This window comes from Lepidochelys olivacea, assembly GCF_965140295.1.
Source record: "Lepidochelys olivacea isolate rLepOli2 genome assembly, chromosome: 15".
NCBI lineage: Eukaryota > Metazoa > Chordata > Testudines > Cheloniidae > Lepidochelys > Lepidochelys olivacea.
The window spans coordinates 34,287,116-34,299,298 of record NC_140425.1 but is presented as its reverse complement, the minus strand read 5'-3'; the positions used below and the strand labels follow the sequence as shown (position 1 = coordinate 34,299,298).

Below are 12,183 nucleotides of genomic sequence, written 5' to 3'. Positions count from 1 at the left end.
CATTACAACCCTTTTGGAGCAGAAGAGAAAAGCTTTCTGCAACTGGCAAAGCCAACCACTATCCAGTCAGAAGCAGAGCTCTTTCCATGTATTCAAAGCTGAAGTTTAAAGGAGGATCTGAGAAATCAAAAACAAATGGTGGGAGGACAAAGTAAAAGAAATCCAAACATTTGCTGACAGACATGATATGCGGAGCTTTTTTTGAGAGACAGAAAACCCCTCTATGAACCAAGCTCATGTGGCCTCACACCTCTGAGATCCAAAGATGGTAGTGCCCTTCTTAAAGATAACTAATCCATCAAAGAGCGCTGGAAGGAACACAACCAAAAGTTTCTAAATCAAGAGTCGACTGTGACTGACACCATCGACTCCATCCCTCATCACCCAATCTGGGAAACCCTTGCCAACCCACTAATACCTGAATAGGGCTGCAAAGCAATTAAACAAATGAACAATAAAGCGCCAGCCCCTGATGGCATACCAGCTGAAGTACTGAAAGTGTGGGAAGAAACACTGACTAACAAGCTTCACTTGCTGCTCCTCAAAATCTGGTGCATCGAAGAAATCCCTGCTCACTTACGTAATGTGAACATAGTCACTGTTTTCAAAAAGGGAGACAGGGCTGACTTCGGCAGCTATTGAGGCATTGCTCTCCTCTCCATTGCTGGGAAGATTCTTGCTAGAATCTTACTGAATTGCCTGCTCCCTCTTGCAAAGGAAGTACTTCCAGAGTCCCAGTGTGGCTTTAGACCATCACAAGGCACAACCGACATGATTTTCGCAGCCAGGAAGATCCAGGAAAAGTCAAGAACAACACCAGGAGCTGTGTGTGGCCTTTATTGATCTGACCAAAGCCTTCAACTCTGTCAACTGTGAGGCTCTATGGAAAATCATGTAAAAGTTTGGCTGCCCAGGCAAATTTATCATTTTAGGACTTCTCCATGACCAGATGACTCCTCCCTCCTGTGCAGTGGCTCTACCTCTGAGCCCTTTGTCATCTGAACTAGCACCCACCTTTCCTCCATTTTCTTAGCAGCGATGAAAACATTAACCCAAGACTGTCTACCCCAGGGCATTGGCATCCTATATCGAATTGACATCAACCTCTTCAACCTTTCTTGTCTCCGTGCCAGAACTAAAGTAATATCAGCAACAATAACCAAACTCCAGTACACTGAGTGTGCAGCTACAGCACAGTCATCTAAGGAGGATCTTTAAACAGCCCTTAATTGCTTCTCTGAAGCTTACAAAAGCCATGGGCTAACTCTGAACACTGGCAAAACAAAAGTTCTCCACCAGCCAGTCCCCGGTCAATCATCAGACCCAGCAAGGAAGATCTATGCCAACAAAGAACTGGAAAATGTAGAATACATTGCCTATCTTGGCAGCCATCTCTCTGAGGACAGATATAGACCTAAAGACTCAGCACAGAATTAGCTGTGCCAGCCTTGTCTCTGGCACAGACTATCTCGCTGGGTGTTCAACAATCACAGTCTCGGAACACGTACTAGACTTTAATTATAAGGTGGTTGTAATCCCAGCTCTCATCTACGGCTGTGAGACTTGGATGATGTACAGAAAACACCTGAAAAACCTCGAACACCAGCACTTTCTTCGGAAGATCATCAGCATAAAGTGGGAGGATCATCGCACTAATGTCAGTGTCCTCACAGAGGCCAACATCTTCAGCGTTGGAAACCTGATTATCCAGCACCAGCTGAGGTGGAGTGGGCACTGTGTGTGCATGCCTAATGTACTCTTACCAGAACTACTGTGTGCCCAACTCACCAAAGGAGAGAGGAAATGGGGAGGCCAAAAGAGAAACTTTAAAGACATCCTCAAGATAAACATCGAGATGTTGCATCGACACCACGCATTGGGAGACAGCAGCCCAGATAGCGATAACTGGCGAAGACTTGTCAGAGAGGGAACATCCATTTTTTAGGAAAATCACCTTGCCCTGGTCGCAGGAAGACTTCAGAAAAGAAAGGAAAGACAACTATCATGCAGCAATCATGGCTCAACCCTGTCTTCCAACACTACCTGCAGTGTCTGCCAACGAGCCTGTGGCTCAAGAATCGGACTTCTCAGTCACGAAAGGACCCACGAAAAATAAAACCTGTGAAAGAGATCGTCCTCGACCTTGATCACAGACAACTAGTTTTGTCACAGTTTGCATTGTTTACTTCCTCTTGTTACCTGAAGCTGTTCTGGGTGAATTCTGGGCAAGCAGCATGCATTGAGATCATAGTACTAATCTGTGGCTTTCTTGCCTGTAGGGTATGACCAGCATGTTCACATCCAATATTCATCCCTCTGATTGATGTGAACAATTTAGGAATTCCAAATTCAATGGGTGAGAGAGTGTGTCCATAATTGATGTGCTCTCTCCTGTGAAGAAATACAAAATGGCAGATCCTGTGTAAGAGTTCTCTGTGCTGTGTAATTTATTCTCTTTATAAGGTAATGGATAAGTAGAGTGAAGCTTGAATGACACATAATAACCTACATACAGGTAGTGTGTGGCACCTTCATGTCAGTTATTCTGTACCATGGGAGAATGTGCTGGACCGATGGGTTATCCAAAACTAGATGTTTTGTAACTCTTTTTGGTAGGGTGTTGGCCTGTGAAGGACCAAAGTGGAGCCAGCTGCTAGTTTCTGTGCACAGGGGTTATTAGCTCTGACTGAGAATACACCTGCAGCTAGCTGCCTTAAAGCTGCATTTACTGCAATATGTACTATGGCAAGAAGATTGGAGACCGCAGCAGTAACTTGGAGTGAGACAAGGAAGATGGAGTAGCCCATGATAGCAGTGACACCTAGTAAGGACCAAAAGATGCTGGGACCACACTTGCTTTAGGCTTGTACTTGAGTTGTTCGCTCTCCCAGAAAGAGGAGCTGCACATGTCAGATTGCAAACCAAAAAATACAAGAGGATAAACCAAGCAGAAGATCCAAAACTGATTCCCTGATACATGGCCTCATTGCTTACATTCTAACCCATTGTGTTCTTTCCATCACTAACTCAAGTCAGTCCACTCTCCTTCACAGAGAGTTAGTCTGACTCTGTTTTCCTTTATTGGCAGTAGCCATAACCCTGCTTTACGTAATCAGCATAGTTTCTCCAGAATGAAGCATCCCAAAGGATAAGAGTAGAAAAAATCCCATGAGTAATTACTGTTTACATGGTACCACATGTGTGCATGGCGTTTACAGATAACACTAAGGCAGTGCTCTTAGGAGCTTACTGTTTGTGTTATATGTACCTAACGTCGTGACCAGAGTGATCCACAGTCTGGGGGGTGGAGGGAGTATCAATGAGGTGACAAAACATTCTGTGAGAGAACTTCGGGTTGCAACCTTGAGTAGTTCACTATGTGTGTGTGTGTGTGTGTGTGTGTGGTACAACACAGAACTATACCTATCCATGTAATTCTAGCAAGTTAAGAAGCGGGGTCGGCAATTCTACAGTGAGCAAAGTTTGTGTCATTGATATGAGAACAGTATCTTACTTTGCAACTTGAAAGATCTCACAGCCCTACAAACTGTACAGGAATTGCTACAACCACTTTTGAGTTGGACAGTTACAGCTCTTTAACAGAGCAATGCTACAAATGGTTTAGGATTGGCAGGAATGCAATATCCAAAGGAAATCACCAGGTACCTTAAATATAGCAGACAGATGGAAATACCCAAATTGGAACTGGTCAGGACATAAAGGCTAACCCCTCTAACTCCTAAGAAAAGGTGCCAAGGGATCCTTGATTTGACTTACGTGTGCACGGTTAAGTCTCTTAAAGATGTCCTTTGAAGCTGCCAATTGTTCCTTGCACCATACTGGGACATAATTCAGTTCTAATACAAGAGAGGAAGGGAGGAGGCTGGGAGTGTAAGTGTGCCACCTACTGAATTTCCAGTGCCATTTTCTTCTTCCTCTCATTTTACCACAGATATTTTTATTATTGAGCTTGTACAGTAGCTTTGGGGTTTTTTAAAGTGGATTCTGTCCCTTGTGTAGCTCATGCATTAGTGTTTTAGTTCCTGTGTGGTATGTATATTCTGTCTAGGATCAGATTCAGTGAAGTAAATGTATTTTGGGGGATGCGTCTACAACCTTTCCAAGTAACACAATTGCCAAACTTTTTTCTAAGAACAAATAGTTATTACAAAGTGCATTTCATTTTCCTTGTTGAGAAGCAGAGAAGAGATGTGAAATTTTTAACTTAAACCCAAGAGTCTGGGGAGGCTGGATAGTGCTATTGTGAAATAAAGAGCATGTGATTATATAGCTGCAACAGCCTTTAAAATTTAACACAATTCTCCTTTGGACATTTTTGATAAATCATGAGCATATTTTCTAATGCTGCTTTGTCTCCTTAAAGCAAGAAAAGAGGATATTTACCAACTTCCATCGCCAGCTGTTTTGTTGGATTGACAAGTGGATTGATCTGACTATGGAAGACATCAGGAGAATGGAGGATGAAACCCAACGAGAGCTGGAAGCGGTAAGAATGCTTTGAGGGCTGTTTTTTAAATGTACAGTCTATGGTAGTTGGGGCTGTATAAGAATCAAAGAAGGCTAAATAAATTGCTTGTGTCCATTTGTCCAACCCTGTGTGCTATGGGATAACGCTGATAAATGCTACGCTCTTCACTGGATCTCCTCCACAGAGCCACACTCGTGGAGCTTCTGCATACCATGCTGCAAAGAGCCAGGAGTTGTTGAAATGTAAATGTTTCTGGTAAGTATCCCATGTCTTGAATGCCTGCACTGAGCATCTCTTTATGCTTTGTATTATATACCTAGTGCACGCAATCCCACAGCTCCCTTTTTACCACTTGTCAGTCAGACCTTGAAGCTGTCACCTCACTTCTGCATCGTAAGCGTCTTGTTTTGTTCAGTTTTCAAGTTATAATTAGAGTTGATTATTTTTCCCTTCAAACATGTCTTGAAGTGAGTTTGTGTCACATGAGGACAGTTTGACTTGTCTTGATGAGCGTGATAGACCTTGAGAAACCCATCCCTAAAAAAAATCTGTCATCAGAGAATTAACAAGCACTGGGTGTTGCCTCCCTCCGTGTCTTGGAGGCTATGAATGCTCATAGTCTGACCTGTCTGTATGGTCCCAGAGGTGTCTGAAAGAAGTCTCATCCTTCAAGCAGTTTTATCCCTCTTTTTTCAGATGCTGAGGAACACAACAAGCTAGGAAAGGACCTTTCTGCTGCAAAGTCATTTTTCAGGGTGTGGTTCTCCCACTGTGAGCCTTTCTCTGTAAATTCTGAGCCTCATTCAGATTTTTTAGCATCTGCCAAAGCTACAGTTTGAACTTTGTAAGGTGCTTGCTGACCACCTTACTGCCCAGCACCCATGTGGCTTGCGGTCTTCCTCCTAGCACTCTGGTTCTGCTCAAATATTTAGAGTAATGAGCTGTGAGACTTCAACGCATTTGGTCTGCCACAGACCCTGAAACAGCCTGGCTTTCTCACCACAGACCCGTACTGCTATTAATACTAGTTCTTCTCCAGTACAAACCATGGCTCAGGTCAAGCAGACCTGCTTTGCTATTGATCCGAACGCTACCTCTGACACTCGCATCCACAGTGTTACCCTGGGCACGTGTGGCTAGATCAACCTTGTACATTGCTGTTTGCATTGTGTGGAAATGTTTGAGGAATAGAGATGTTTCTGCTCATCCCCATGAACTTGAGCCCACCAAACCCTCCTTACCTGGGAGTTTGAACAGGCTCTGCTCTGGAGACTGGAGAGGTTGTAGGAATCAGTCTTTTAGCACAGGAGTCCCTGAGAATGGCTTTGATCAGCTCTTAAGAAAAGGCCAGATATCCTTCACTCTGCTCGCCCTTACAAGACACTTGATTCTTGGACCATTGGATGGGCACAGTCTTGTATGTCTTAGCCATATGGAATGCCAAGTACAGTACGTGACCACCTAATGCTGAGAAATGTCTGTGTCAAAATATTTTGTCTTTTTTTGGATAAATACAGATCATTGGTTTCAGAATGGCCAATTCCATTTACCCAATTGACCAAGGGTTTGCTAGACTTTTTTCAGATCACGGAATTGGGTATTGCCTTGATTACTTTTAGTAGTTAAGCGCCTGCTGTATTCCTGAGCCATCTTAGATGCCTGGCTTTGCTTTTAAGAGTTAGCACTAGTATAATACAGGATGACTGGAATTTCCTAGTCACAGACCTGTAGATGGCAACAAATCCAACCACCTTCAGGACAAAATATGGAGAGACTATCAGACAGCCAAGGCCAGAGGCAGTTTCCAAAGGCCACATGACCAATAATGGCTCTCAGTAATAAGCTTTTTTCAAGCAAAATACCACAGTCAAGATGGCTCAAAAGCATTATGCATGGTTACTCGGACAATGTTCAACTGTATATTTGCAATGTGAGATGCATCTGTTTTGCCTTTGAGGGGCAAAATGCCCCATTTACTGACCCCCTAGAGGGAGTGGGTGGAAGAAATGTATTCGTCGGTTTACTCTGTTTCAAAATGCCGTCCCATATTTCCTAACTTTTAAGCCAAGGGAAAATAAACTTGCTGGCTGTTTTATCAACATAGCTGGGTGCAAAATGTCCTTCCTCTTCAAGTAAGGCAAAGGAAGGGGCTGCTTTGGCAGATCCCAGAAACACTTTCTGGAATAAGATGGATCTCTCCCACCCCTTATGAACACTCCTGCCTAGATGCCAATATGAAAGTGGATGCTTGTTATGGAAGGACCTCTCTACATCAGAAATTATTTCTTTTGGAAATAGTTAAAGTTCCCCTTGTACTCCCGCTTTATCCCAGACTGACCAGTTTGGGAAACTGTTCCATCAGTAGGGATCTGTGAAAGAGGAAGAGCGGTTTCCTATCTGTAAGGAGTTCATCAGAAGGGTTCTTTTCTTTTTTTTTTTAACCACCTCAGTTCCTGATCTGGTATGGGCCAGACATCATCCAGTTTCTCTGAGAAAGAAGGAAATATAGTATGAGGTGTGCACACTGCAGGTATGTGTAGGACAAGCCTCAGATCATGGAAAATTTCCCTAAACCTTCCCCTTTTTGTGTCTGCATGGATTGTAGATGCTTGTCTTTGTGGAGGAGGTTACCCGTTGATCCATATCTCATAGGTGAGTAAGTGCTTTTTTGACTTTGAAAAAGTGATCTCAAAAATCAAATGTTCAGATTCACAAATGTTTCACATAAATAGAAGGTGCTCTCTGATCTTTTACTTCCAGAAGTACATGCTAGTTTGTGAAGATTTTCCTCTAACTGGGAATAAAAGAACATGGACTAATGAGAAATTACCAGAAACTTTTCTGTTTGTGTTCACTGCCATGTAACTACTTTCACGTTGTCACTCTACTAGCAAATACTTTAATCCCTAAAATATTTGCTGTGCCTTAGCTCTTATCTGCCATGCTGAAGTTAAACCTGGTTTTCTTGTTTTCAGGGTATAACTCTTAACTTCGTCTTTTTTTAAGGATTGTGTCTGTCCTGGAAACTGGCTTTTACTTCCCCTTTCATTCTTTGCAGAATAAAGCAGATGCTTTTGTTTCTCAAGATTTAGTAGATTTAAAGCTCCTCATAACTTACTAAATCACTTTTTTTCAAATGTGTACTCTGGTGACTGTTTAAAAAACATGTGGTCTTGTAGCTGGAATATCTTGTGAGCCACGTAGAGAGGGTTGGCTCCTGCTGTTAGAAATACTCTTACTGCTTTTTCTTTACTAACGTAATAGAGGTATCTGCAGGCACCTATAAAACACACATTCCAAGAAGATTTTTGTGATGGGGTATCCTCGTGAGGGACAATAACTTAAGGGCAAAGTGTAACCACGCATTGGGTCACCCACGATAAAGTTGAACATCCCTTTTAATTTTATCCCAAAAGTATTTCTGCTTTCCCCATGCCACATTTAACTAGCCACTTGCTGAAATATTGTGGTAAATGGTAACTTTCACTAAATCTCAAATACTTCAAGGCTGACGTTTACTATTATGGGCTTGGACCTCCGGAGAGAAGGGGGCTCAGTGATGAGATGCTCAGCATGATAGGAATGTCCTTGCACTTCCAGCCTTGAGCAGTATTCAGCTTCTCTGGTGATATAGTCCAGGAGCTCACAGGAGTCTGCAGTTTTATGTTACAAAGAAACAATTGCAGGAAACAGCCCAGTGTCTAATTGGGTTGGCAGTTTTGCATTCTCTTGTGTTGCTTTCTATTACTATTTGCTTTCTTTAAAATCTTTTCTCCTTTTTCATTTTTGGTGTTACTTTTCTTTACTTCATTAGATTCTCTGCTCCTTTATGTTGCCAGGTATTTTGGTTCTCCAGTTCCTCATCTGGATCTGTTTTCATTTTGTCACTCTTTGTTTCCTTTACTATCCATTGTTTGCTGCTTCCTGGATGCCTCTTGTCATCCCTGTTCAGTGGGCTTCTAGTCTCGCCTCACATCCTGTTCACAATTTTTCTGCATTTACCTCTATTTCACTCTTCTGTATGATTGCTCTCCTTATGTGGTCTGACTCTGTGGACAACCCAGAGCGCTTCTGTCATATTACGCGCTCTCCATCGGCTGACTGCTGGACAGAGTGGATCCTAATCAGAGCATAAGAAGGAAGCAGCTTGAAACTGCCAAGACTGTGCTCCCTATCGGCCATGAGCAGCAGTGCAGGTGCTGTGTGCTTCAAGCAGTTTGGTATAGGCTTCAGGTGGCTCTTAGGAATTGAGGGGCTGCCTCCCTTTACGGCAGCTCTACATTGCTCACTCCGACTTTCCTGGCCTACAGAGTGCCCCTTACATCCTGCCGGCTCACACCTGCAGCGGAATCCGAGACTGGCTCGGAGACATTTAGCTCTCTCCTAATAACCTCATGACAGGGTCTTTATTTGATAGCTTACAGTTTTATTTTACATTTAGATGCGTAAGAAGGGTTCCGTTCGAGGCACAGTGGCTGCTGACGTCTAGAGGAATCCTCTGTAGGTTCAGAGGCAAAATCAAGCTGTGTAAGTGAACTCCTGGGAGAAAAAGGAGGAATCCTTTCTGGTGATGGGAGTTACTGGTGGAAAAAATATTCTAAGGCAGTGTAGCCAGTTTCCTTCTTGGGACTGAACCCCTGCTGCTGCCCCTGCTTTGACAAAATCAACAGCAGGACCACACCCCCAGGGCGAGGATTCATTTGAGACCTTCAGCATGCTTTTGGCATCATGATGGGCTCTGGGCACATGCTCAGTTCAGTCAGCAGGATGCTGTAATTGTGGTGCAAGCTAGCTGTCTCATCATACTTACGCTTGTCTGGTGCAAAGGCTCACAGTGCAGGCGCCACAGTTTGTCTCCTGACGTGTGCTTTGGCTCCAGGACACTTAGACTCCAAAGCCTGCAAGAGGCTTCCTGGACAAAGTGACGCTGTGCTGCTCTATTAGACCCTCTCTGTGGTTAAAGAAAATATAACTGCATATAGAAACCTGTACAATCGAAATGGGTGTGTGGAGGGGACCCCAGTCTGTTTCCCAGTTCAAGAAAAAAAATCCCTAAAATGCTGCCACTAGGGACTAATTTCCTCAGAAGTCCAAACCTTTATATTCACACCCAGTACCTTAATGTTCATATTTCCTACTCTGAGCATTTTCTCACATGCTTTTAATGGTGGATCCTGTATCTGCAGCTAACTTCAAATCCCAGAGATCCAACGTGTGGGAGTGCTTTGTATTTATTTCCACTGTTTGTTGTCTGAGTTGCTGTTCCAGTCACAAGACTGATATCCAATCTAAAAGATTCCCTAGAAAATTTGAACTGATACATTATGATCCAACTCAATGCTGATGAAGGTTTGACTGCACTGCACTAACTATTTTTCTTAGAGAATTAGTAAAATCTGCATTTTTAGACTTTAATTTTACTTGAGTAACTGTTTGCACTTATTGTATCTTTTGTTTTTTCTACAGTTACGTAATCAAGGCCAAGTGAGAGGAACAAGTGCTGCCAATGATGAATGATGATGGATCTGACCTGTCACTTGCAGTGTTGATACACAGATGTGTGTGTGGATGCATGATTATCTGTATATAATTATATATACATACACGCATACTGAGGGGCTGTTACAGTTTCTCTAGGGTACTATACCCATCTTCAGCAAAGATACAAAGGAAACTGCTTTCATTATAAACCTGAAGCAAATACAGATTGACTGAGTAGTGTCATTTAAAGGATAAATTGACTGCAGAATTATGCTAACTGGTATGTTTCCTGAATGTCAGTACTGGACCAATTTATTCCCTACCTTTGTTTATTTCCCTCTTGAATCACTCTGCTATAATTTGCCTGCGTCTCATTATAAGCCAACAAATTCAGATAAATTAATTTTCAATTTTGTGTTTTCCCTATGTGATTTTGGAATAGGAACTATGAATGTATTTATACCTATTTATTTCTGGATTGTCATCTAAGTCAAATCAGAAGATTTTTCTATTAGTGAGAATTGGAAGACTTTTCCTGTTGAATGAGGAATACAATAATGGCCCAACTTTTACCCATTTTGCTGAAAGAAATCACCTGTTTTATTGGAGTTTTGTACATTCAAATGTTTTCTTCATTAAAAATTGGCAAAATTAAGGAAAAATGGCTTGTGATTTATAACAGTTTGAACTGAACAATTTTCCAGGAGGCTTTCAAACAAAGTAACTGACAATACTGGTATTGAGCCTTTAAAGTATATTTTAGGCTGTGTAGTTTAATTGACGGTGTAGCACTTCCCTAGAATGACGTTTATTTCTGAAATCATTTTTTTCAAAGTTTTAGTTTGGAAACTATGCAAATGGTCTCAATTTCACACAGATTGCGCAATGGAATATAACGGTGACTTTTAGCTCTTTTCATGTTGAAAATTCACTTTTAAAAAAGATGTTCACTTTCAGATATGATGAAAGTTTAAATTGTAGCATCTGACGAGTTTCTCTGATTTATTAGAAGTAGACATAAAAGGAAAGATGGTATAATAAAGGCCTTTTTTAGATCTCAAATAGTAAGTTGTCTTCATGATTTTTTAAAAGAAAAATATTGCAATGGAGCATATCATAGATATATTATCAAAATACTTGTTAAATCAGGAACAACTTATTTTAGGACCACTAGTTAGGTAAGGTTTCCTCCCAGAAGCCTCTGTAGGGCGAGGTTTGCTGAAGGATCTCTGTCTAGTTTTTCAACCCCACACCAGACATTTGGGAATAATTGCTTATTTAATTAGCTGATAGCGGGAGTGATTCCTCTTCCTTTACAGTCAGCGGCAAAACTCTCATTGATTTCAAGGGGAGCAGATCAGGCTTGGAATATGACTAGCCCACCTAGTCCATCCTCCTGCAATGACGGTCAGGCACTGCAATGACTGCAGACAAGTGGACATGGATTTTTTTTTTGTATGTCTGTACTGTATTATTGCCTCACTATTGTCCATGCTACAAGGTCAGTCTTCAGTTAATCCTTCCTCGCCTAGCAATGAAAATGGATGTCTATTCTCTGTACCAGCAGAAGATTGGTTTTGTAAAAACTTTTAAACCATGTTTATATAACTTGCTACAAGGAGGGTTTTTGCAAATTTGTGAAACTAAGGGCTCAGTTCTCTTTTCAGTGCAGGAATGTAACTCCCGCTCTCACCAATGGGAGCCGGAATACATTCCGAGGAGGGAAAGGAACCCCTATCATTTCTATTGTTTTTTGGACTAGCTATGAAAATTTGAGGGAACTTTGTAGTGAATGTAAATGTTTAGTTTACTTTGGCAGTCTCTGATGTGAACTACAGTAAAACAGTCAATGGAATTTAATTAAATAAATTTGATCATAAAATATCCTTTGTGTCTTGTCTTAGGTATCATTAATGTCACTTTGTGGCTTTCTTATATTGCCGTCATTTTAATTTTCTCGATCTGTGGAAACTCTGTATGAGACGGTTCAAAATCTGATGTTCTTCAGTCATTTAAGCTGAAAAAGAAAAAAAAAATCAAATGGTGATGTAAAGCCTGGAATTACTTGGAATCCAAATGGAGTAATGTAACTGCTTAGGTGGGATGTTATTGTTAGTTGTGGAGTGCACTGGTCAGCTGACTGTGTGTTGCTGCCGTGCTGTATTTTGTGTGTTCTGTTGATAACTGATACTTTTTTGCTGTTCACCTTCAGA

At 41.7% G+C, this 12,183-nt stretch overlaps 1 protein-coding gene across 1 annotated transcript in view; it reads left to right on the top strand.

Moving 5' to 3' along the window:
• The window catches only part of PITPNB (phosphatidylinositol transfer protein beta), an 80,793-nt gene extending 68,939 nt beyond the window's left edge, over positions 1-11,854 (top strand). Inside the window, exons 10-11 of the mRNA XM_084648856.1 lie at positions 4,385-4,507; positions 9,956-11,854. Coding sequence (XP_084504982.1) covers positions 4,385-4,507; positions 9,956-10,006 — 174 coding nt within the window. The 3' untranslated portion in view covers positions 10,007-11,854. The remainder of the gene's footprint in view (positions 1-4,384; positions 4,508-9,955) is intronic.
• Positions 11,855-12,183: the final 329 nt, after the last annotated feature.